At 37.8% G+C, this 27,067-nt stretch overlaps 1 protein-coding gene across 1 annotated transcript in view; it reads left to right on the top strand.

Moving 5' to 3' along the window:
- TMPRSS11D (transmembrane serine protease 11D) overlaps positions 1 to 23,190 on the top strand; it is a 60,432-nt gene extending 37,242 nt beyond the window's left edge. The window contains exons 4-10 of the mRNA XM_012180075.3: positions 2,955 to 3,022; positions 8,629 to 8,783; positions 11,901 to 11,939; positions 14,931 to 15,108; positions 18,004 to 18,263; positions 19,416 to 19,558; positions 21,595 to 23,190. Of these exons, the coding sequence (XP_012035465.3) occupies positions 2,955 to 3,022; positions 8,629 to 8,783; positions 11,901 to 11,939; positions 14,931 to 15,108; positions 18,004 to 18,263; positions 19,416 to 19,558; positions 21,595 to 21,756 (1,005 nt within the window). The 3' untranslated portion in view covers positions 21,757 to 23,190. The remainder of the gene's footprint in view (positions 1 to 2,954; positions 3,023 to 8,628; positions 8,784 to 11,900; positions 11,940 to 14,930; positions 15,109 to 18,003; positions 18,264 to 19,415; positions 19,559 to 21,594) is intronic.
- The last annotated feature ends 3,877 nt before the right edge of the window (positions 23,191 to 27,067 follow it).

Raw genomic sequence — 27,067 nt, 5'->3', positions numbered from 1 at the left:
ATTGTTTACTTAATTTTTGCCTATTGTAATAAAAGGGTCAATAATACAAGTTCCAAAATAAAAGATGTGTGAAAACAAACTCATCTGACCCATTAAACAATAATTTTGAAGGGAGGGGAAAAGGACAAAAGGTTGTATATAAACTTCACTGAAAGTAGATGCATAGCCTCTAGGACTTGCAGCAGCCAACTGTGCACAGATCGATGTTTTAAACACACTTTGGACTGTTCTCCTCTTACAGATGAAGATAATGAGAGGAAGAAAGGTTACAAAATTCATTCAACTTCCCAGAGCAAGCTAACTTCTCTCCGTATACCCTGTGTATACACTTCCCACCTAGCCCACTGTCTTCCTATTCAAGCATCTGCTCACTGATTTTCTACCAAGCATTTGATAAGTTCTAATGAAAGAGTCCACAAATTTTTCATATTCTCTATGAAATACAGAATCTTATACATAGGCTTCTTCTTTTATCCTCATATATGGATACCAGTCAATTAATCAACTTTCTTTATGTTGCTTATTATCTTCACCAAATTACCTCAATATTTTCCACATAGCAAAAATGTAATAATTAAAGTGGATTTTTAAGCCTTTGGTCAAGTCTAGCCTGTGCTGGTACAATACTAAATCATGAAATATAATTACAAGAAACATTTACTTAAATTTTAGCAATTCCTTCAGTTTTATGTCAGTTCTTTCTACTTCTGTTAAAGTCAAGTAATATTAAATTTAAATCAGTTTACTAACCTACCTCCTACAATATACCATATAAACAAAACATTAAAACCCATCCTTCTGTCTGGTGTGAGATGGTACCTCATTGTGGTTTTGATTTGCATTTCTCTGATAATGAGTGATGTTGAGCATCCTTTCATGTGTTTGTTAGCCATCTGTATGTCTTCTTTGGAGAAATGTCTATTTAGTTCTTTGGCCCATTTTTTGATTGGGTTGCTTATTTTTCTGGAATTGAGCTGCATAAGATGCTTGTACCATCTCACACCAGTCAGAATGGCTGTGATCCAAAAGTCTACAAGCAATAAATGCTGGAGAGGGTGTGGAGAAAAGGGAACCCTCTTACACTGTTGGTGGGAATGTAAACTAGTACAGCCACTATGGAGAACAGTGTGGAGATTCCTTAAAAATTGCAAATAAAACTGCCTCATGGCCCAGCAATTCCACTGCTGGCCATACACACTGAGGGAACCAGAATTGAAAGAGACACGTGTACCCCAATGTTCATTGCAGCACAGTTTATAATAGCTAGGACATGGAAACAACCTAGATGTCCATCAGCAGATGAATGGATAAGAAAGCTGTGGTACATATACGCAATGAAATATTACTCAGCCATTAAAAAGAATACATTTGAATCAGTTCTAATGAGGTGGATGAAACTGGAGCCAATTATACAGAGTGAAGTAAGCCAGAAAGAAAAACATCAATAAAGTATACTAACACATATATATGGAATTTAGAAAGATGGTAATGATAACACTGTATGTGAGACAGCAAAGAGACACAGATGTATAGAATGGATTTTTGGACTCTGTGGGAGAGGGAGAGGGTGGGATGATTTGGGAGAATAGCATTGAAACATGTATACTATCATGTAGGAAACAAATCGCCAGTCTATGTTCAATATAGGATACAGGACGCTTGGGGCTGGTGCACGGGGATGATCCAGAGAGATAATATGGGGTGGCAGGTGGGAGGAGGGTTCAGGATTGGGAACTCATGTACACCCATGGCGGATTCATGTCAATGTATGGCAAAACCAATACAGTACTGTAAAGCAAAATAAAGTAAAAATAAAAAATTAAAAAATAAAACCATCCTTCTACAAAGTTAACTAGAATATGGCTGACCAAATGGTAGCATCCTATAATTCTAGATCATAGAATTTTGAGTGACTTTTTGCTTTCTTCTTAACACTTACTAGTACTTCTTGAATTTTTAAAAAAGGAAATTATTTTGATAAAACTAAAAGCCTCATAATTCTTAAAAATGCTCAAGACTTCTAGAAAGAAAAAAAAGTTATCATATTTTCTAACAACTGGTTGGTCCAATATCAGCCTAAAGAAATGGATATTGAAAAAGTAAGATATAATATGGTGTGACAAAGATTATGTAAACTTTACAGTCTTGAGAATTGACTTCAAATCCTGGCTTAATATAATATTCAGCATGCTACTTAATTTCCCCATTTGAACATCTTCACATTCACCTCAACCTTGATCCAACCTCACAGTACTAGCCAACAGAATCCGCTCCACGATATGATGGCTTAGTACATCTCGCCTTGCATCTTGGTAGAACTGTTCCAGTCACAGAATCACTACTAGTTCTCTGTGAAGCTAAACTTTATACCTCAAGTGAACCATTCTTGCTGGCACTGAGCAATGATTCAGGGGGAAGGTTAAAGTTAGACCAGGAAATAACAACTGATCTTAAAAATAACTTAAGATGTTTAGGCATTAATCAGAAACAATAAGGAAAAGACTGTCCTTTATTTCTCTTCCTCCTTTTCATCAGGCTCTCCATTGCTACTCATTTTAATCTGGTTTTAACCTATTTAAGAACTGTAGGATCACAGTGTAAGTTGTATAGTGTTGGGTTGGCTCATGCCCCAGCCTCCTCAGGAACAGCCACAAGATCACATAACATGAGCTCTCATTGAGCAAAATGTCTGCTATGTTTAGAATGGCTTCTAATGAAGATGCAGCCTGTCCATTATTATCTTTGTGTAATAGATGAAGAACAGACACTGCTTCAGAAGGTTTTTAGCCTGTCTAAATTGATCCCAGGTGTTCTGAAGTGGAACTGAACTAAACTGAACTAAAAAAACTCCAGTCTATATTCTTCATTAACATAGTCCCATGTTTCAGTGTTGGAAAGAGGAAGGAGAGAAAGAACTGTAATTACAGAAAGGTGTTTTTTCCCCCTTTTTACAGATTACTAGAACATTCAAAGAGTCAGATTTAAAAAATCAGTTCGTCAAAGCTCATGTTGTCAAACTGAGGTAAGTGGAACTACAATATATATATAAGCCTAGATACAATTTGCTTCATTTGACTTTGTTCATAGCATAGATAATGAAAGAGACTTTAATACAATGTGCTGCAATATCATGAAAATAGTATCAAGGGCAGCTTAAAAAACAATGTCAAATTATCACATATGGTCTGTATATCTAGTAATGTGAATGACTGTTACTTCAATTCTTCATGGGAAAAGGAAGACAGTTGGGTGACGGCACAGTAACAAGGCTATTTATAAATTCAGGGGATACTCTTCACAATGCAGTCTGTGCAAACAGTGCCTTGTGGAGATGTGCAATGCTGTGATCCTGGGCATATTCATCTAAGATCGGAATGCTAAACCAACATCAAAAGTAGCTTTTCAGTTTTTGTCTCCCTGGAATGTTTTAAAGGATGCTGTGGCCAGATACAGACATGTCTGCAATGAATCAGTAATAGGGGAAGTAGCAGCATGCATATTTATTATTTTCCATTCCTACCTGAATGGAATACAGACCTATTCTTGTGATGTGATGTGATGTGATGTGATGCGATGTGATGTGATGCAATGTGATGTGATGTGATGTGATATCTCTCCCAACTAAAATAGTTACCCTTACTGAACTGAAAGTAAAAGTGACTGGCCCTACCACTAATGTCTCAAATGTCCACACTGCTCAGTCCTTCAAATAATGTAAAAAAATTCTTCAGAAGCAAGAGAAATTATACTAATTCTTTCTCAAACACTAAAACCACACAAAGATTAATTTTTCTTATTCTTGGTACTGTCACCTAGTTAAGTACAAGCACGGCACTCTGGTCAGTTAAGTTTTGCTGAGGTGCTCGAGAAGTAAGAAGAGTTTGTTTCAAAATGTATTTCAGTCAGTTCAGTGCGCATTCACCTTAGGACTTTCTTGAGCAAGTTTCTGTACTAGCCACTAGCTGGCAATACTTGTAGAACAGAATCTGTATTTTTTTCCTTTTGTTCACTTCCCACTTACTGCTCAATCTGCCCTCTGGCTTCTGATCTCACCACAAAATACTAGTTGTTCTTCCCAAGTTCAACAATGACATTTAAATCACAAATTCCAAAAAAAAATTGTATCAGTCCTCTTCTTGAACCTCTCAACAGAATTTAGCACTGTTGAGCTTTTATTCTTTTTTGAAATAGTGCCATCCCTTGGTTTCCATAACCCTCTACACTTTGATTTTCCTTTTACTTCTCAGTCATTTCTTCTCAGTTTTCTTTTTTAGCTCTCATTCTTTCTTTTTACATTCTTCAAATGTCTGCCTGTGCAGTAAGCCTCTCATCACACTGAAACTCCTTTTAGGGGCTTCCCTGCCCCCTATGCTGGGAAACATTGAAGGCAGGGGGAGAAGAGGACAACAGGATGAGATGGCTGGATGGCATCACCGACTCAATGGACATGAGTTTGAGTGAACTCCAGGAGCTGGTGATGGACAGGGAGGCCTGGTGTGCTGCACTCTATGGAGTTACAAAGAGTCGGACACGCCTGAGCGACTGAACTGCCCCCTGTATGCTGCTGCTGCTGCTGCTGCTAAGTCGCTTCAGTCATGTCCGACTCTGTGCGACCCCATAGACGGCAGCCCAGCAGGCTACCCATCCTTGGGATTCTCCAGGCAAGAACACTGGAGTGGGTTGCCATTTCCTTCTCCACCCTATATGCTAATTATTATCAAAGTTGTATCTCTGGGGCCAGACCTCTTTTCTCATCTCTACATGTGAACATATACAGCCATCTACTTGATATCATAATATGGCTATCTTGCAGATAACACAACTTTAATACATCCAGACCTGAACCTATCCTCTGTCCCCAATAAAATATGTTACTCATTTAGTGTTGCCTTTATTGACTATGCCAAAGCCTTTGACTGTGTGGCTCACAATCAACTGTGGAAAATTCTAAAAGATGGGAATACCAGACCACCTGACCTGCCTCTTGAGAAACCTATATGCAGATCAGGAAGCAACAGTTAGAACTTGACATGGAACAACAGACTGGTTCCAAATAGTAAAAGGAGTATGTCAAGGCTGTGTATTGTCACCCTGCTTATTTAACTTATATGCAGAGTACAGCATGAGAAACGCTGGGCTGGAAGAAGCACAAGCTGGAATCAAGATTGCTGGGAGAAATATCAATAACCTCAGATATGCAGATGACACCACCCTTATGGCAGAGAGTGAAGAACAACTGAAGAGCCTCTTGATGAAAATGAAAGAAGAGAGTGAAAAAGTTGGCTTAAAGCTCAGCATTCAGAAAACTAAGATCACTGCATCTGGTCCCATCACTTCATGGCAAATAGATCAGGAAACAGTGGAAACAGTGTCAGACTTTATTTTTGGGGGCTCCAAAATCACTGCAGATGGTGACTGCAGCCATGAAATTAAAAGACGCTTACTTCTTGGAAGGAAAGTTATGAAACCTAGATAGTATATTGAAAAGCAGAGACATTACTTTGACAACAAAGGTCCATCTAGTCAAGGTTATGGTTTTCCATTGGTCATGTATGGATGTGAGTTGGACTGTGAAGAAAGCTGAGCACTGAAGAATTGATGCTTTTGAACTGTGGTGTTGGAGAAGACTCTTGAGAGTCCCTTGGACTGCAAGGAGATCCAACAAGTCTATCCTAAAGGAGATCAGTCCTGGGTGTTCATTGGAAGGACTGATGCTGAAGTGGAAACTCCAATACTTGGGCCACCTGATGTGAAGAACTGACTCATTGGAAAAGACTCTGATGCTGGGAGGGATTGGTGGCAGGAGGAGAAGGGGATGACAGAGGATGAGATGGCTGGATGGCATCACTGACTCAATGGACGTGAGTTTGGGTGAACTCCGGGAGTTGGTGATGGACAGGGAGGCCTGGTGTGCTGCAATTCAGGGGGTCGCAAAGAGTCGGACATGACTGAGCGACTGAACTGAACTGAACCTCTGTCAGCGGTGTTAGCTTCAACTTAGTTGCTCAAGAAAGAAATATGAGAGTTATCTTTAACTCCTGTCTCTCCTTCAGCCCATACATACGATCATCTAACCTTCACAGTTCTGTTTCTTAAAATGTTTAAGATCCGTAACTTCAAACACACTGTCCTCAGTCATCTCTCTTCTGGACTTCCACCACCTCCTAATGAATCTCCTCTCCTCTAGTCTTGCTCCATTCCACATTTTACATAGCAGCCAGTAAGATTTTTTTGAAATGATAAAGCTAAACATAGTATTTGCTTAAAGTTCTTCTAACTTCCACTCCTTACCCCTATGATATATAAACATATATTATGTCTGTATGTATAACATTATATGTGCATATATGTACATGTGTAACACAGTATATTTTAAAACAGAAGAAAGAAGAAAAAGTGGTGTGAGTGTTTATGTGTATTTCAGGCAGAAAGAATAGCTTATATATGAAGTTTTTGAGGTTAAAAAGAGTGAAAACCGGAAAGCAGTCTAGTGGGACTGGTGAGTAAAGAACACCATCGGTTAAGTTCAGTTCAGTCACTCGGTCGTGTCTGACTCTTTGCGACCCCATGAACCGCGGCACACCAAGCCTCCTTGTCGATCTTCAACTCCCAGAGTTTACCCAAACTCATGTCCATTGAGTCGGTGATGTCATCCAACCATTTCATCCTCTGTCGTCCCCTTCTCCTCCCGCCTTCAATCTTTCCCAGCATCAGAGTCTTTTCCAGTGGTTCAGCTCTTCACATCAGGTGGCCAAAATATTGGAGTTTCCGCTTCAGCATCAGTCCTTCCAATGAACAGCCAGGACTGATCTCCTTTAGGATAGACTGGTTGGATCTCCTTGCAGTCCAAGGGACTCTCAAGAGTCTTCTTCAACCTCACAGTTCAAAAGCATCGATTCTTCTGCACTCAGCTTTCTTTATAGTCCAACTCTCACATCCATACATGACTACTGGAAAAATCATAGCCTTGACTAGACCTTTGTGGGCAAAGTAATGTCTCTGCTTTTTAATATGCTGTCTAGGTTGGTCATAACTTTCCTTCCAAGGAGTAAGCGTCTTTTAATTTCATGGCTGCAATCACCATCTGCAGTGATTTTGGAGCCCCCAAAAATAAAGTCTGATGCTGTTTCCCCATCTGTTTGCCATGAAGTGATGGGACCAGATGCCATGATCTTAGTTTTTTGAATGTTGAGCTTTAAGCCAACTTTTTCACTCTCCTCTTTCACTTTCATCATGAGGCTCTTTAGTTGTTCTCCACTTTCTGCCATAAGGGTGGTATCATCTGCATATCTGAGGTTATTGATATTTCTCCCAGCAATCTTGATTCCAGCTTGTGCTCATCCAGCCCAGCATTCAGAGTAATAAAAGACTAGCCCAGAAATAAGAATGGTAGGAGCAAACTCGATATTGGAAAGTTTAGTAAACCTTATAAACACACATCACTTTTTCTCCTTCCTCTTCTTTTTTAAAATACACTGTGTTACAGGGAACTATACTGAATATCCTGTGATAAACTATAATGACAAAGAATATGAAAAAACAAATGTATTTATATAACTGAGTCACTTTGCTGTACAGCAGAGATTGGTACAACATTGTAAACCAGCTATACTTAAATATTAAATTAATTTAAAAAAATACTGTGTTATCAGAAAATTTGAGGTACAATAAGGCCAAAAAATCAGATGATGACTTCTGAAAAGACAGCTTGTTACTCACAGTTTCCAAGAGGAAGGGATATGACTCTTAGACAGAGTTGTTATCAAGATCAAATAAATGATGCATAACCAGAATCCTGTTTCATCTATTTACATGTTTCTCGTTCACCAAAGGTCCCTCTTCTTTGAATTGTTTTTCTATTGTTTGTCTTTTCCTTATTAATTTGTAGGCGTTCTGTGTTTATAGGAGGCACCAAACATTCATTGAGTTCCGAATATATTCTCCCTGTCTATAGCTTATCTTTACAGTTTGTTTATGGAATCTTTTGTCGTAGAATATCAATTGCAAAATGTCTTATTTAAGAATCCCTTCCTTCTCCTATATATAAAGACATTCTCTCATACCTGCTTATAAGTTTTAAATTTGTGCTGTTCACATTCAAATGCTTTGTTTGTGTGTGGTATAAGCAGAGATTTCTTGCACGAAAATCTCTTTATTTTCCTTCAGATTTGTGATACTACTTCTATAATATATTGTCATACATGTCTATGAGTCTGTTTCTGGACTCCTGCTATGCTATGTACTCCTCCCAAAGTTTTACACATATTAACTCATATAACCTTCTCGATAACCCATTTTAATGTGAGGAAACAGACATAGATTAAGAAGAAAAGAAAAAAAAAACACCACCTAAAGTCCAACAGTAAATGGTAGAGTTGGTGTGCAAACTCTGGCATTCTGACTTCAAAAACAAGCTATCCTGAATGGTGGGTACAGTGTCCTATGCACTGAAATCAAGTGTTTGCAGGATACCATTGTGATATATTATTACATATACAAACACTGTGTGTGAATCTGTCCTAATGTTAAATTTCTTCAGTAATTTTTTAAATGCTTAATCAAGAAGATGTAAAAAGAACAGAATATTATCCTAATTGTACACTTAAAAATATTTTTATGGGTATTCAGGCAAAGCGGCAATGGCGTGATAGCGGATATTATCATGAAATTTAAATTCACCAGAAGAAACAATGAAGCATCAATGAAAAGCAGAATCGAGTCTATTTTACAGCAAATGACAAATAACTCTGAAGACGTGACAATGAATCCAACTCAGTTAATATGCAAGTATCATTTTTTTATATACCATTTCGTTTCAGTGTATCCCTCTACAAATTCTATTTCTTGTTTTTATTTAATGAGGGACTCTTTTTTCCTGAGTTAAATTTTGTGAAAACAGCTTACTATGAAGTTAAATGTAATATATAGTTCACTAATATAAAATATTCTGATGTTTTAAAGAATCATATTCATATCATAACTTTTATTTGCTAAAAACTCTTTATTGTTTTTCCCCTCTCAATATTCTTTATGAGGGACATTGCTGTCAGATGTTCAATTTGTAGGTATGTTATAAGGACGGTAAATAGCTGTTCAAGGTCAGAGAACAGTTTAATTTAGCATCCACCTCACTGAGAAAAATGTATGTAATTGGAAGGGGTCTGGTAAATACTTGTAGAATAAAGAAGGAAATTAGATTTAACAATGTCTCTATCTCCTCTCTGAAAATCCACACTACTTCTGCCTGGAATGAAATTCTAGTTCCATTGTTTTCCATCCCTATTGCGATCACTGTGGTCCAAGCCAACATCATTTCTTACTTAAACAATTACACTAGCCTCCAAGCTACACTCCTTCTTTTACTTTCATAGCCCTTCCAATGTATTGGCCACATATTGATCAAGGAAATATTTTAAAATATAAATACAATCTTGTTTAAAAGTCTCCCATGTATTCCCACAAAATGAAACAAAAACACCACCTATAAGCAGAATGCCATATTTCCTGGTTTACTCAGGACAGTAATGGGGACCATGTCAATTGTCTAAGAACCATTATTAAGATTACCCTTTACATGTTCTGATTTGAACAATAAATGATATGGTGATCTCATCTAAAGCACTGTATGATCTCATTCACGCTCTTCCTCGTTTACCACAATCTGGCCACATCTTTAACTTCTCCATCTGCAAAGATTCTCTCCTTCCTGCCCCAAGCCTTTGCATACACCGGTCCAGTCTCTTAAAACACTTGCTAGATCACTCCCTTGCATCTGTCAAGTATCATCTGGATCATTTCTTTCTAATGTAAGCCTTTTCTGACTTCCACTACTAAATTGTTTACCTCTGTCACAGACATCTTCATTTTCCTTCACAGCATTTATCATAGCCGAAACTACAAACTTATTTCCATGAGTTTGGATTGTCTTCATACTACTCTAAGTTTTTTGAAGGCAAGAACCAGTCTGCCTTGTTAATCCTCCTTACTTCTCTTACTCAGTATCTAGTACATAATAAGTACTCTGTTAATATTTGTCACATAATTTTAAAAAAGAAATTACTCAATTCATGTATAAACACTCCTCCAACTTTGTCATGTACTACTATCTTAAGAAACCATGATTCACCTCATAATAAGCTCCAGATTAAAGGGTTCTGGTGACTCCCACATTGGACTAGTAGTTAATCAGCATACACTTGTTAAAATTTTACCAGCGGTTAAAATAATGAAATTCTTTCCTATCTGTTGGCAAATAACCACTACACCAGGCCCACAAAGTTGCCTCTCTAACCCGTCCAAATTCTCCTATCCCTATCCTGGACTCCCAGATCCAGACCCTGAAACTACAGAGTTGATGCTTAGCACATCAAGGACCTCCAGGACACTGCTCCAGCTCTGTGGGTGGTTGTGTCCTGCCTGACTTGCTGATGTTTATTCAAGTTTGTCTAATGCCCACAACAACCACATACTATAGATCCTTCTATTGTCCCCACTCAGAAAATATAGATAATTGTCCAGGGCATATAGGCAGGATGAAGGCTAATGTTAAAAGTAAAGGTGTCAAAAAAAAAAAAAAAGAGTATAGGTGTCGAATGAGGAAAGCATGTACTCAAGTAGTAGCTAAAGGGATGGGAAAGATGGGGCTAATTCAAAGGATAGTTAGATGCTAGAAAGTACAAAATTCGGAAGCCAATACGATGTGGGAAATAATGAGAAAGGAGTTAGAGACCATTTCAGATTTCCAGCTATTGGTGGAAGTGATGTCATTTATTAAGTGTGTATGTGTTTGTGTGTGTGTGTTAGTGGCTCAGTAGTGTGCAACTCTTTGAGACCTCATGGACCGTAGCCCACTGGGATCCTCTGTCCATGGGATTTTCCAGACAAGGATATCAGAATGGGTTGTCATTCTCTTCTCCAGGGGATCTTTCCAATCCAGGGATCAAACCTAAGTCTCCTGCAGTGCAGGCAGATTCTTTATCATCAGAGCCACCAGGGAAGTAGTAAATTGGGGCTAAAATTTGGGGACATTGAGTTTGAGATGGCTTTAGGACATTCAGAGGAAACAGCTCTGTAAGCAGAAATCGAACTGGAATAGACAGGCCTTCAGTGTCTGGTACCAACATAGTTTCTTTCTGTGCTCCCCCATCACTTTCCTACATGCAACATTTGTATTATCTCTACTGACTTCATTGCTCCACAAACATCTTATATCTTCATGCATTTGTGCCACTATACCTTTCACCTGGAATGCCTTTCACCTCTTGGCTGCCTGAAAAATTGCTTTTAGGTATTCAAAATACAATTCAAATATTATTTTCACCATGATAACATCTGTGAATCAGACAGCATTAGTAACGCTCTCCTTTCTCCTCTCTACTTTGCATTTAAATTTATTTGAATGATTCCTTAATTTCTTTCTATAAATTACGTGAGAGCAAACCCCCTATATTTTGTTATACCTGCAGTACTACAAATAATATCAGTCTAGGAATACAGATATAGTTATATATATATATATATATAAGAATAAGTGAAAAATTAATTTTTCTTAGAGTTTATTGCTTTGTATCTCAATAACTATGTTTCTGTTTTCCCAAGTAAACTGAGTGACTTGAGAACAGAAATATCTTTTAAATATCTTTTAACTGTTTGATGAGAAGTTAATGCACAAACTTTAGTGTGATTAATGACAAATTGGGGCAAGATAATAAAGGCAGTTTTGTGGAGCCTGTGACTCAGATTGTCTCAGCAGGTCTGGGGTGGAGCCTAGGAATCTAAATTTACAGAGTCCTACAAATGATTCTGATTATGGTTGTCTGAGGACTACACTTTAAGAGATGAATGTGAAATGATATAGTCTTTTTTGTATTGAACTGACTCTCCCTCTTTTTTAACCCTAGCATTAACTGGCCAGGATACAGTACAATTGTTCACTCGAGGTAAGATTTTAAATTACTTTGTAAATGTGGTTTACCAAAATAACAAGGGTAAATGTTCAAGTGATTTGTACTCTTTGCCAAGGAAGTATGTATTGAGATGGTATCAGCAATCTTAGTTTACTCATGTAGGTGGTTGTTGAAATTAGACACTGCAAACTTCATTGGGCTATGAAGTGATATTTAGGTTTTCTCCTATTTTCAGAAGGAGAAAGAAGTATTAGTGCCATTTCACCCACTCTGTATCAAGTTTGGTCTCATTAAAGTTTTCTTGGCAGCTTTGGCAAGTTTCTCCAGCCCTGATTCTATGGTAGCGTTTTAGCAGACTTGCAAATTACGTTTGGCTGCACCATTTATATAGCTTTTCCTAACTACCAGAATAGTTTGCTTTGTGATAGATTTAAGTTAATCATAAAGTATAATAAAAAAATTACAAAAAGCATTATGAGTTTTATGTCTATAACATAACAGAAAAGTCAGGGTTTTTCAATGTCATTATATATACTCTCAGGCTAGATAGCGGACATATAAACCCCTTGAAAAGAGTAGTTTGCTCCTTAGGCTGATAACATGTAGTTAGAAATTTGTTTAATACATCTTGATAGCTGGCCTATCTCAGATACTTAAGTGATATTATAAGTTAATACTTCCTCTATGGGTATTTTTCAACTTCATGTATATTTATTTTAATAATTAATGCTTCTTTTTTATTAGAATGTGCTTAAATAATTTACTAGGGGCTTCCCTGGTGGCTTGGATGGTAAAGAATCCACTTGCAACTGGGAGACCCAGGTTCGATCTCTGGGTCGAGAAGATCTCCTGGAGAAGGGAATGGCAACCCACTCCAGTATTCTTGCCTGCAGAATCCCATGGACAAAATAATTTACTAGAGAACTTCCTTGGAGTATGCAGCAAAGGAACCTATATGCCATTTATATTCTTAATAGAAGTCTATTCCTCCTCTATCTGGGAGATCTGTTGGAAAATAAATGCCTTTGGATGGCATCCTATTGAAGTCATATCACTTACCTTAGAGCTGGTTCAGCAACAGAAATTTTTCATGGTGATTTATGTCTAATTTCTTGGTAACATACTAACCAAGAGCAAATAAACCATGAAAGTAGGAGTTGAGTGATTAAGCCCACTCCAGAGCATTTCAGCTTTGGCCACTGGAGTATCATGGGCTTTCTTAAGATGTTTACATAACCTAATCTAGATACTTAAAAACTCTCAATCACCCCCAAGAATATTCTGTGGACATAAAATAATTCCTTTTCTATGGCCCATTTGGTAAGATAGAATCAGTTATGGATGTGGACTGGGTCGTCTGTGATGAACTGCATTACCACTACAGTCTTCATGATAAGAGCAGTTTCCCTCTAACATCACTATGCACATGAATCACTTGTTAAATACAGCTGCTAGGAAGTTCTGGGAACCTAATGTATGGCTTGGTGACTCTAGTTAGTAACAAGGTATTATACATTTGAAAGCTGCTGAGAGTAGGTCATAAGTATTCTCACCAAACATACACACAAAAATGAGTTCACTGTGTGAGGTATTGTGGGCTTCCCAAGTGACTCAGTGGTAAAGAATCCACCTGCCAGTGCAAAGATACAGGAGACCTGGCTTCAATCCCTGGGTCAGGAAGTTCCCCTGGAGCAGGAAATGACAACCTACACCAGTATTCTTGCCTGGAGAATCCCATGGACAGAGGAGTCTGGCGGGCTACAGTCCATAGGGTCTCAGAGTTGGACAAAACTAAGTGACATGCCCACGCATACATGTGTGAGGTGTGAGATGTGTTAATTATCTTGAACTTGGTAATCATTTTGCAGTGTATTTGTATATCATATCATCACATTGTACACTTTAAATACATACAATTTTATTTGTCAATTCCTTAGTAAAGGTGGAGGAAAAATGCAGTTTTTGATTTGTTCCCTAATATGGCCCTGAGAGTCAACATTTCTTTTTGTTGTTGTTCATCTTTATTGTGGTACAGCTGACAAATAAAATTGTAATATATTTAAAGTGTACAATGTCATGATTTGATGTATGTATATATTATGAAAAGAGTTCCTTCATCTAGCTAATTAACACATTCATCACTTCATGTATTTATTACCTCCCTCCCTTTTTTTGGCAAGAACATTTAAGTTCTACTTTTTAGCAAATTTCAATTATATAATACAGTGCTATCAGACACAGTCATAATGTTATACATTTGATTCCCAGACCTTATCAGCTTATATCATCCTTTAACCAAACTCTTCCTATTTCCCCTACACCCTGGCAACCACTTTCTACTGTTTCTAGGTGTTTGCTTTTTTTTTTTTTTTAATTTCCACATAGAAGTGATACCATGAACTATTTGTCTTTGTCTGGCTTATTCCCTTAGGACAATACCCTACAGTTTCATCCATGTTGTCGCAAGTGACAGGATTTCCTTTCCTTTTAAGGCTGAAAAACATTCCAACGTGTGTGCATGTTTCTACGTGCATATATACCACACTATTTCTTAATTCACACATCTACTGATAATCACTTAGATTGTTTCTACACAGAGCCAACATTTCTATCAAGCTTTTTGGAGACACTCATGTTGCAGGTCCACAGACCACACTTTGAATAGCAAGGCTATTGAGAAGATGGATATTCCCCAGGGAACCTGTGGCCTCAGCTAGTTCCTCTAGCACTGACCTACCTTAAACCCCACTCATGACAAATTCCAAAGAACTGTGAATCTGCCCCACAATTTGCAGCCTCCATGACAATCAAGTTCAGAAATGTTCTCTAAAATGAAGTCTATAGGTAACAGTCAGATAAGTATTCTAAAAGTATAACATATTGATCATGCTTTTGGAAAGCCTAGCATGTCCTGAGAAAGAATACATAAGACATAAAAGTCATAAATTATGGTGAAACTCCTACAGCATCTCCCAGATGTAAGCGTCATGATCTTCCTAGCACATTTCTTCCCTTTCCCATTAGAATGTGGGGTCCGCTCAGACCTGATAACCTTGTCTGCGGAGAGAATCATCGGAGGCATTAAAGCTGAGGAAGGAGACTGGCCATGGCAAGTCAGTCTACAGTGGAGCAGTTCTCACCGCTGCGGAGGAGCCTTGATCAGTAATACATGGATCCTGTCAGCAGCTCACTGCTTCAGAAGGTAAGAATGCAGTTCCCTATCCATCTTAGCATGCCCTAGATGTTTCAGCGAATACTTACGTCTGTGTTAGAGGGTATCGATCAATCACATAGTACTAGAGATATTAAGTAACTTGCCCAGAATAACACTGCCAATGTGCAACACAGGTAAGGTTCATAAATTCAACTGGTTCCAAACTTTTGCTGAAAGAAAGGAAAAGAAGGGTGGGAGAGAGGCAGACAGAGAAGAAGAAGAGTGCCTTTTAGCATCTTCACTAAAATGACCTGAGTAAAAGAAGTTTAGTGTAAAAAAAAAAATCCATGTAATTTGTTTGTTGTCAAATATTTTTTCTTTAGAATTTCTAACTAGCACTTACTCTTCTGCAAATTGCTATACCTCACAAAAGTATCTCCTGGACAATAAATATAATTTCTATTGTTCATATAACTCTACTATCAAAACTCCACAAAACTCTCAAGTTATTTGGTTACATTTTGTTTTTATTCAACATTAGGAGCATGTTGAAATTATCAGCTTCCAATTCACAGAACCTTATTTTCATCAGTTTGTATAAGACTTTTCTCTCATTTTATTTTTCTCCTGTCATACCTGGATTTCAATTCTAGTGCCTTCCCTGACCCCATAGGCCTCACCCAAATACTTGACATGTGTCTTTAAATATGCAATTACCTGTAAAACCTTTAGTTTGTGTGTGTGCTTCTTTAATTTATACAAGTAAAACTGTGTATAAGTCTCATATTGTTCCTTAATGTTTTTGCTCAACCCTGGCAATTTTAATCTGGTCCACAACTGCATGCACCATATCCCTTCATCCAGCTAAGCTGCGCCAACTTCCCACAGCCACAGATTGCAGCACATACAACTTTTTCTCATGCCTGCATATGTGCCTCTCTATAAACCTTCATCACATCACTGCAGATGGTGACTGCAGCAAGGAAATTAAAAGATACTTGCTCCTTGGAAGGAAAGCTATGACAAACCTAGACAGCATATTAAAAAGCAGAGACATCACTTTGCCAACAAAGGTCCATATAGTCAAGGCTATGGTTTTTCCAGTAATCATGTATGGATGTGGGAGTTGGACCATAAAGAAGACTGAGTGCCAAAGAATTGATGCTTTCGAACTGTGGTACTAGAGAAGACTCTTGAGAGTCCCTTGGACTGCAAAGAGATCACACCAGTCAATCCTAAAGGAAATCAACCCTGAATTTTCACTGGAAGTACTGATGCTGATGCTGAAGCTGAAGCTCCCCAATACTTTGGCCACCTGATGCAGAGAGCTGACTCACTGGAAAAGACTCTGATGCTGGGAAAGACTGAATGCAGGAGAGGGAGACGACAGAGGATGAGATGGTTGGATGGCATCACCAACTCAATGGACATGAGTTTAAGCAAACTCCAAGAGATGGCAAAGGGCAGGGAAGCCTGGCATGCTGCAGTTCACGGAGTCGCAGAGTCAGACATGACTGAGAGACTGAACAACTACAAATAAACCTTCAAGAATTTCTCTGACACATGCACCCAGAAGTGTATATACAGTGTGCTAAATACACTGCAGTGCTTTCCAGAATTTTGTATCTTCACATTTAATGCAAAAGAGTTTGAACTTCTTTCTCACCAACACAATATTATTTTTTCAATTTTTTCCATTCTTATGAATATACATTAGATGCTCATTACTGTTATAATTTTCACTTCTCCACTTACTAGTGAGTTTGAGTATTTTTCATGCCTACTGGCTGTTTGGCCTTCTCCTCCCATAAATGCCTATTAATATTTTTGTTCATTTTATAATGGTTCTCTTTCCATTTATTGTTGGTTTATAGAATTCTGTGTATTCTACAAAAATTTTAGATGTTAAACATTGCAAGAATTTTCTCATGGTTTTTCATTCATCTGATAAATATATCTATGGTGCAGTTAATTTTGTTTTTAGTTTTATATATCTTTTAATTGATTTGCTTTTTTAATGTTACAGATGTTTTATTGAAGTATAGATGATATACAATATTATATAAGTTATAGGTGCACAACAAAGTAATTCACAGTTTTTAAAGGTTATACTCCATTCATTATAAAATATTGGCTACAATCCCTGTGTTATACTATATATCCTTATAGTTTATTTATTTTATCCATAACAGTTTATAGTTCTTAATCCCCTGCCCTATCTTGTACCTCCCCCTCTTTCTACCCTTAGTAACCATTAGTTTGCGCTCTATGTACAGCACACTTAGTGTTAATTTCACGAAATTCATTCTTCTTAACTGTTCAGTTTGTATTTTGGGAGTTTGGCAAAAAGCCCCTATTCCTAGATCATAAAGATAATGCCTTACATTTTGTATACATTAGTGCTCTGTCTCTTTCTGTATTCATACACACAAACATATGCACCAAAATCTTCAACAAGCAACATACTTAGTACAGAAAAATCATTTATCCACTGATAAGACAAGGAGCTCATTCATCACTACTATTTAAATGGGGCTTCTGCCTAAAGGAAAGGAAAAAAATAACAAAAGGAATCAGTTAAAACTAAAGTGAATGGTGTTTCAGACTTCTTAGTTGCTTAAATGGAAGGATGTAGAAAAAGGGAGAAATAAAAGAACAGTTTTGCTACACTAGTGTTCTTCAAAGTACCAGAATATCCTCATTGGAACAGAACACCAGGATGTTCATCACCCCACAATATGTTTGCTAAAGCATTTCCATGTTTCTTTAGACCAATGATCATTGTGCCAGTAAAGAGTTACAGAAATAGATCCCAAAGAAATGTCTATCAACTAGTTCCTAGATTGGGGGGCCGGGGCCAGGGCTGGATGACGAACGCAAAATCCAAACATTTGAAATTCTCACAAGTTCTCTATTCAAATAGCATGTTTTCATATTTTTTAGCTACTCTGATCCTCGTCAATGGATTGCCACCTTTGGTACTTCCACAACATCTCCTCAACAGAGAGTAGCAGTAAGGAGCATTTTAATCCATGACAATTATAATCCTGAAACTCATGAAAATGATATTGCACTTGTACAACTTGATAAAGAAGTCACCTTTAACCAATATATTCATACAGTGTGTCTCCCAGAAGCTAACCAGGTCATTTCTCCTGGTTCCACTGCTTATGTAACAGGATGGGGATCTCAGAGTTATAGCGGTAAGTCTCTCAGGAAAAATAAAAACAAAGACAACAGCAATATCTCCTGGTACTTGCCACTATGCACTTTTTTTCTAATCAAGGGACACCTTAAAGGCAGGTTCTTCAGAGAGAATCATCCTACAGTTTGATCATCCTAAGCTCTAACAAGAGTTCCCTCAGCAAAGGAAAGTGCTGTCCCTAGAAGCTATAGGGAATTCTCAAATATAGTAATAGGGAAATGTGAAAGGAAGTGATGAAAAAATATGAGTTCTTCAATAATTCAGAGACTCTACAGAGACTTAAGTGTCTCCCCTAAAAAGAAAATTTTTTAAATTTAAGATAGAATTTGGATAGGTATCCTCTAAGGGTTTTAACAACCTTTAAGGTATTACCAGCCATTTAAGTTATTCTGAAATGAAATAAAATTCTGCCTTTACAGCAAGAAATTCTGTGTATACACAAATGTTTTTCACACTTGTTTTTGAAGTGAATAAAATCAGATAAAAAATAAGGATAACATGAAAGAGCAAATATGACCAAAGGGAAAACAAGAGTTATCAGCTAGGGAGTGGAAGGGTAGAATTAACATGTGTATGTTTCTACCCATGTTGTAGACCATCTCTCCAAGGAATAAAACAAAAGCCTCATTGTCCTAAAAAAAAAGTTCATTGTATTTTCATGGCCCAAAGTAATTTGGTATAATAGATAAAATTTGTGCCAATAAGAAAAAATGGCAATGCCATTGTGAAGAAACATCAATATGCAATAAATTCATTCTTTAGCCTTGAAACCAGATTGGTTACTCTTTTGTTACTAGATTAAAGGTTACTTCAACATGTAAATTTCTAATTCAGAATCACTCAGTGGATGTTTCAGAGTCTACTAATCTATTTTAAGGAAGCAGATGCTTTTCCCTTATGGTCTAAGGGGCATTATATCACAAAGCTAAAGTAAAACAAACAAAACAAAGATACTGATGTATGTAAAGGGGTTATCCATCTCTAATGCAGAAATCATTGCTAAGGAAAAGACTCCTAGGACATCTTCAGTAGCCTTCTTTGCTGAATAAGAGATATATTTGGAGTACAAATATTCTTTCCTATATCCACCATAGCTTCATTAATTCATCTACCCTGAAGTCCATTTTATTTCTCCCTTTATATTTAACAGGCAGCACAGTTACAAATCTACAACAAGCACGGGTCAATATAATAAGTAATTATTTATGTAATGCACCAGCTGGTTATAATGGAGCTGTCCTGCCTGGAATGCTATGTGCTGGAGTACCTGAAGGTGGAGTGGACGCATGCCAGGTAAGTTCAAGATAGCCTTATCCATGTCATGTTCAAGTTTATAAGCACTTACTAGCATGTCTTACCATGATAGACATAATAGTAGTAGTATTGTTATTTGCTCCGTTGTGTGCAACTCTTTGTGACACCATGGACTGTAGCCTGCCAGGCTCCTTTTGTCCATGGGATTCTCCAGGCAAGAATGCTGGAGTGGATTGCCATTTCCTTCTCTAGGGGATCTTCCTGACCCAGGGATCAAACCCAGGTCTCCTGCATTGAAGGCAGATTCTTTACTATCTGAGATACAACATAATTTTACCCTAAATGTCTAGATTTTACAGACTCATATGAAATTTTCCTGCATTTTCCACGCTGGGCCTCACTGATTTTCAGTTAAAATACTATAATGCCTAGAGTTTATGTCTCAAAATAGCACTTTACATAAGAATTTATGAGAGCCTATTTGTTTTTGTTCACTCATTTATTTTTTTTAATTGCATCACTTAATTTCTATGTGCCAGACTTTGTACAACATCACTTGAGCTCAGCAAGTGTATGGTCTAGAAGAGAGAACACAGGCCTAACTGTCTGTTCAGTGAGGCGGTAGAGCTGGCCAAATATAGGAAACATTGCATCTATTAAACTAAGTCCCTCTTAGTTTAATATTTGCTCACCCTCTCTTGGTAACATGTTTTGTAGAGAAATCTCTTACTATAGAAGAAATAGCAGGAAAACACAGTGAAGGGAAAGTGCTGAAAACTGGCAAACTGGAGCACATATGCATTATCTAAAGGAGCCGGGAGCCAATCGGCTCCACACAGGGAGTGTCATGCAAGCTGGTGATTCAGACACTAAACCCTTCTCCCCATATACACCAGTGATTAAGCACTCATGGAAGAACTAACTACTAAGAGCAGTCAAATGAATACCAAACTATTCTAGAAGCATACTTGGTGATAATAGCTGACTTTTATTAGTACTGACTATTTAGCAGGATGTACTCAGAGTGCTAGGTGTGTTAAACTCTATTAAACACATAAAATTATTATTTACAGAGGAAGAAGCTGAAATACAGAGGGCTGTTATGTGGCTTACTGGAAATCATATAGTCATTAAGTAGAGGATTAAAACCTAGACCAATTCAAGAACCTCAGACTTAACCCATCATGCAACATGGAAGATATACCAATTTTTCTCTCCATATGGACTATTACATGTAAAAATATTTAGTTGGTTGATTTATTATCAATATTATAAGCGGCTCATAAACATTTCATAAGGAATGCTTTACCCATTGCCATATAAATTTCTTTTCTATTATTCACCAAAAGGATATTTTTGATATATCAATACTATACATGAAACACTATGCATTATGCTATGAATAGGAAGATAAATGAGATTTGTAAAAACATGTTCATGCAATAAATATTTTCTTAGCATCTCCTTTAGGCTAGAAGCTTAGGGCATAGCAGTGTCCAGAACACATATGCCTCTCTTCCCTGATGAACCTTACAGGATAGCCTGAAAACTACACACTGAACAATATCATAAATGCAGTGAGGGTTACAGAGATGTGCAACTGCTACAACGAGGGGAGCTGACTCAGTGGGAGTAAATTCAAAAGGCATGCAAATGTGCTTGTATAAAATAATGAAGTAGCAATGAAGGAGATATACACGGGGTGTGGGAGCACTGGCAGTAAAAAATAACCTAGCCCAAAGCTAGAAGGGGTGACACGGGAGGAAAGGTGGAAGTCAGGGGCAACCCCCTGAAGGAGGGGAGCCTGGTGGGGGTAGCAGGCTGGTGAAGTCTAGGAGATGTGCTTCTCATCTTCTCACACTTGCTGAAGGAACAACGTGTGTACTTGGAGGATTTTTTAAATTTTTGCATAACTTAGTATATAGTATTTCAACAGGAAATTAAGACTAACTTTTCTGTCATTATGTATGTGATTTCTATTATCATAGAAATAAACTTCATACTTCTGGGTTGTCTTAAAGTTTATTTATTTATTGTCTTCAAGTTTAAATAATCTATCACTCTATTTCCTTCAGGGTGACTCTGGTGGCCCTCTAGTACAAGAAGACTCGCGGCAACACTGGTTCATCGTGGGGATAGTAAGCTGGGGGTATCAGTGTGGTCTGCCAGATAAGCCAGGAGTGTACACTCGAGTGACAGCCTACCGTCACTGGATAACCCAAAAAACTGGGATCTAGTGCAATAAATACATCTCGGTTCAAGCGTCTGAATGCAGACATGCCTGTCTAAATTTCTAAAACTTTCCAGCTGCAAAAGAAACTAAGCGTCCTATTTTAACATTGTTACATAAATATGTTTCACACTATTTAATCTTTCTCTGTTACTATGGGTTTATATTTTCTCAAGAAAATTACATGAATGTTGCATAGTACTGGGGCTATGTGCCAGGAGAAACATAGTAAACTAGTTACAGAGGTAACAATTATGCTATACTTGTGATAACTTAAGTACTACTAGTGAGAAAAGCAGGTACCCAGAGAGTGGAAACTAGAGGCAACTGCGCAAGTCTCCAGGGTCAGAGGAGTTTCCTCTAAGGAAGTCTCATCGAAGCTGAGAAAGGGGCAAAAAGTATAGAAACTTGCAAAGGAAAAACTTGTAGATAACATTCAGGACAGAACACCATGAGGCAATAAAAATACTAGTTTTTAAAATTTCTGGTTACTTAATATTTTATATGAGGTGTGAGTCCTAAAAGTTATGTATGAAGTCACTGTAGAATCATATAGCAATCTTAATTATCTTGTAGGAACATGCTCCCAAGAGAACTAACCAATGAATTTCAGGCACTTAACAATCCAAACTAGAATATTCACTCCTCATCAGAGAACCAAAGAATTATAATTTTCATAACTATTGTTTAAAATACCTTCATCTATGTGAATGAGAGAATTTGTCTCCTCCATAGAGGAACTGAGTAAATATACCTACACAACATTCTCAGGTAACTTACAACTGTGTACATACGCATTGCTTTTTAACAACTAAATATGAGTAACTTTAAGATCTAAAGATCACCAGTGGCATTTATTTTTGAAAGTTTAGGGATCCTTTGTAGCTAACTCAAGTAATGAATTGAAAGTCATGAGGGAAAATAATAAGGGAAAAAATTTTTACTTTGCAAAAAAGTAAAATTAAAAAGGGTAAATAGCTTTATTTCAACACAATTATTTTAGTGAAGAAACTTTTCTCTCTCTCCTTTTTCCTCCTTCTTTCTCCCCCCCTCCCTCCATCCTTCCCTCTCTCTCCCCATCTCCTTCCCTCCCTCTTTTAATAGATGCACATCCAAAGAACATGCATAAAATGTATTAACATTTAATGGCACAGCAATTTATGTAATATAAATTATGAGTGTCACTGAATTTTTATGGGATTCTAGCATGATCATCTATGTGTCAGAGCTTCCACCTTTTAAAAGCTAATTCATGACACCTGGATGTCAGAACAACTACATGCATTATGATGAAAATGTCTTGTATTTACTCATGTAAAATTGTGAAAAGACCTCCACTGAAATCATTTACTTCATAAAAGCTGAAAATTTAACTGACTCTCAGTGAAATGTACAAATAAGTACTGGTACACATTATTCCAAATAAACTATTTTAAAATCACTTCTCTGCCTAAGTATTTATTGAAAGTTATGGTTTATGAAGGACAATCTAAAACAATTTATTTAATTGGTTCTCCAATAAGAGAACTGACAATTAGACTCTACAGTTTTGGCACTTTTGACTGCCTTATAATCAAGCTCTGTAACTAAGCAAGTATCTAGCTTGACACTTCCTGGCTGCTCCCAATGAGGACAATATTAAACTGGTCATTTAGAGTAAGTCTCAAGGGAATGTGTTTGTGCAAGAGTGTTGGTGTGTTTTCATGTTTGCGTGTGTGCCTTCACATAATCATAAACATACTAGTTTCTATTTATTGAAACCTATAAAGGAAAGTACTTCTTTAGCAGATTTGATTATTTCTTTAAAATATTTAGCAAATATTCATATCTTTATGAAGAGACATTTGAATAAATCCGCCTCTCACATATCACTTCATCTCCAAATTCTCTCATGATGAAGCAAAAACTTTAAATTCATCAGGAACAAAACAAATTATCCAGGGTAAAGAAATCAAACTGATCAGAATTCAAATTAAGTAGAAAGCCATTCTGGTGAAAAAGAGAACTGAACTAAATGAGAAATTAATTTAAAAAGCAAACAAAGCTCAGGCACTTTCCCACCTCCAATCACACAAGTTAGACTGGAATTACTCATGCAATAAAAATCTGTTGATACAGTAGTAATAAATGATTTTTACCTTGCAAAATTCATCCATCTAATGAGTCATTCATTTTTTTTTACTCATCTATTCGTTTACCAATAGATTTTGAGCACTTTCAATTTGCCAGGAAAATTGTTGGCCAGCTGAGTCAACTTCAAGGAAAGAATAAGGTAAGCAGAAGAAGATGCAAAAGTCCTGAGCCAATTATAAGTTTCTGGGTTTGAGGAACACTAAGGGGTTTCCCAGGTGGCACTAGTGGTAAGAACCCACCTGCCAATGCAGGAGACCTAAGAGACATGGGTTTGATCCCTAGGTTGGGAAGATCCCCTGGAGGAAGTTTGACAACCCACTCAAGTATTCTTGCCTGGAAAATCCCATGGACAGAGAAGCCTTGCCAGTCACAGTCCATGGGATCTTAAAGAGTCAGACATGAAAAAAAAAAAAAAAAGAGTCAGACATGACTAAGTGACTAACACACAAGAAGTCAGCATGACTGGAGTGAAACTAATTAAAGACTGGTGTTAGGGGAGGTTGAAGAAATAAATGTAAAGGCAAAATTCTGAAGGGAAATTAGATGATGATGATGATGATGACAATTATTTTTTACTTTCTAGACTTCCCTGGCAGTCCAGTGGTTAAGACTTCACCTTTCAATGAGGGGGGCATGGGTTTGATCCCTGGTCAAGGGTCTAAATGCCTTGAGGCCAGAAAATATAAAACAAAAGCAACATTAAAACAAATTCAATAGAGACTTTTATTTTTTTAATTTTTATTTTTACTTTATTTTACTTTACAATACTGAATTGGTTTTGCCATACTTTGACATGAATCCACCACGGGTGTACATGCGTTCCCAAACATGAACCCCCTCCCACCTCCCTCCCCATAACATCTCTCTGGATCATCATCGTGCACCAGCCCCAAGCATGCTGTATCCTGCGTCAGACATAGACTGGTGATTCGATTCTTACATGATAGTATACATGTTTCAATGCCAATCTCCCAAATCATCCCACCCTCCAATAAAGACTTTTAAATGGTCCACATCAAAAAAGTCTTTGCTCTACTGAGTAGCTTCAGTCATGTCCAACTCTGTGCGACCCCACAGACAGCAGCCCACCAGGCTCCCCCGTCCCTGGGATTCTCTAGGCAAGAATACTGGAGTGGGTCTTTAAATTTTTTCTATTTTCTGAAGTCTACACTGGTGAAACTGAGGTTAATCATCAGTTGGATCCATTAAACCTGGAACTTACCTTCACTGATCCAATTCCCTTTAATTGCTACTACAAAACTTGTATGTCCTCCAAGTGGCATGTAATCTAAACAATATAATGTTTTCCCAGGTTGTGTCCAGTTCAAGCTCCAGTTGCTTAAGACTGGTGGCGACGACAGACCCTCCAACCTGGAATGCCTCAGTGACCACTTAGTGACATTTTGACGCCAGAGGGCCAGGTGCTCCACCCTCAGAACATGCCAACACCACCATTTTATGACCATGAGTTCTAAGATGAAGGCTGTAGATTAGTTATATCTGTGCAGAAACGCAATTACCTTATCTTTTTCTTATTTCCAATCATCTTTCCCCACTCTCCCCATGAATGGTTAATAGGGTAGCAGAGATGTGCCTGCAAATGGGTCTCTCTGCTCTGGCTGAGAGTCCTTGCAAACGAGGCATTCTGCCAAAGAGTCTGGACACAGCCTTGAGTTTAATGGTCCCTTGCAAATGAGGGAGCATTCCCTTCTTGAGATAAGAAGGAGATGAGGGCTTTGGGCAGACTCTGCAGTAGACAGGTATTTCACTCCCCTTTGCTGTACGATAACATGTATGCACCTGCACTGTGCTGAAAAGGCTTATTCATGCAGTCTGGAATTCTGCCTAGGGGGCTTTTATAATAAACGGCAATTAGTTTTTTGCCCAGTTCTGTTCCTCCAGCCGGAGTGTGTGTCTATCTTTTGTGTGTGTCTTGTTTTATGTCATTTTACTCGTAATCTCCAACATCCCCACACTTCAGACCACCCTGTTTGCTTATCCCAAGTCCCTCCCTTTGGGAAGTCCAATTTGATATTTTGTTCTCCCATCTCCTCACTTGGCCATCTCATGAATATGAAACAAAGTCCCCCTGAAGCTGAGTTCCTCTGCCAAATTTATGATTAACCTCTCTATCCAAAACTATTTTTCCTTTCTTGCCCCATACCTATTGAGGAAAGTGGAGATTCAAAGAAAAGAAGAGATTGATATTGAGCAAGACCCTGTGGGGTCCTTCTGGGAATAAAAGCACTTCCTTGTCCCCTTTGTTTCTTGTTCAAAGACTTTCCCTGAGTTCCAAAAAGCACATTTAAACTGCATTAGTTCCTCTTTAAATTATATACATAACAATCTGATACTTTTTTTTGAGTTCTTTGACAGGAAGTAAGGCCTTGACCCAGGTGAAAGATGGTAACTTCAGGCTGAGCACAAGCATGTAGACCTCAGATTGGTTGGAACCAGAAGGCTGCTGATTAGGATTCCTGGACCACCACCCTATAACCTCATTACCAACCAATCAGAAGAAAGTCATGCATCCTGCAGCCCTCCCCTTAAGTTTGCCTTTAAAGATTCGTCCCTGAAGACTACTCGGGAGTTGAAGTGTTTTGAGCATGAGCCTCCCATACTCCTTGCATGGCCCCTACAATTAGCCTTTCTCTGCCCCAAATTCCAATGCTTCAGTTTGTTTGGTTCCATTGTGCATCAGGCACAGGAACTTGGGTTCAACAACAAATAAACACTTTCTCTGTTGCAACACTCCGTGGTCTCAGCATTTGACTTGCTATCATCAGGCAAATGAACCTCATTTGGTTACACTGGCTACTCTGTAGAGAAAGGTAAAGAGGACAAGACAAGAAGGGAGACAGTCAGAAGACTAATGCAGTAATCGAAGGAAAAGATGGGACTGACTTGGGTTAAAGAGCTAACAGTGAAGATGGTGACAAATAATGCCATTCAGAAAACATCTGTGGGGAGAAACAACAAGAGTTTTTGATCGACTAGATTTAGAGGCTGAGGAAAAGGAAAAAATTGAGGTTGACTCAAATTAGGAGTCTGAACCACTGAGATGAAACTTGAGAGGCGTAAGTTTGGCTCAGGGGTGGAGAACTGACAATTTCTTTCTGAATCTGTTACATTTTAAACATACAAGTAATAAGGTCAGGTAAACAACTGTAAATGTAAATACCTAT

The sequence above is a fragment of the Ovis aries genome, chromosome 6 (assembly GCF_016772045.2).
Source record: "Ovis aries strain OAR_USU_Benz2616 breed Rambouillet chromosome 6, ARS-UI_Ramb_v3.0, whole genome shotgun sequence".
Classification (NCBI taxonomy): Eukaryota; Metazoa; Chordata; class Mammalia; order Artiodactyla; family Bovidae; genus Ovis; species Ovis aries.
Note: the sequence above shows the minus strand (reverse complement) of the source record. Positions and strands in the feature narration are given on the sequence as shown.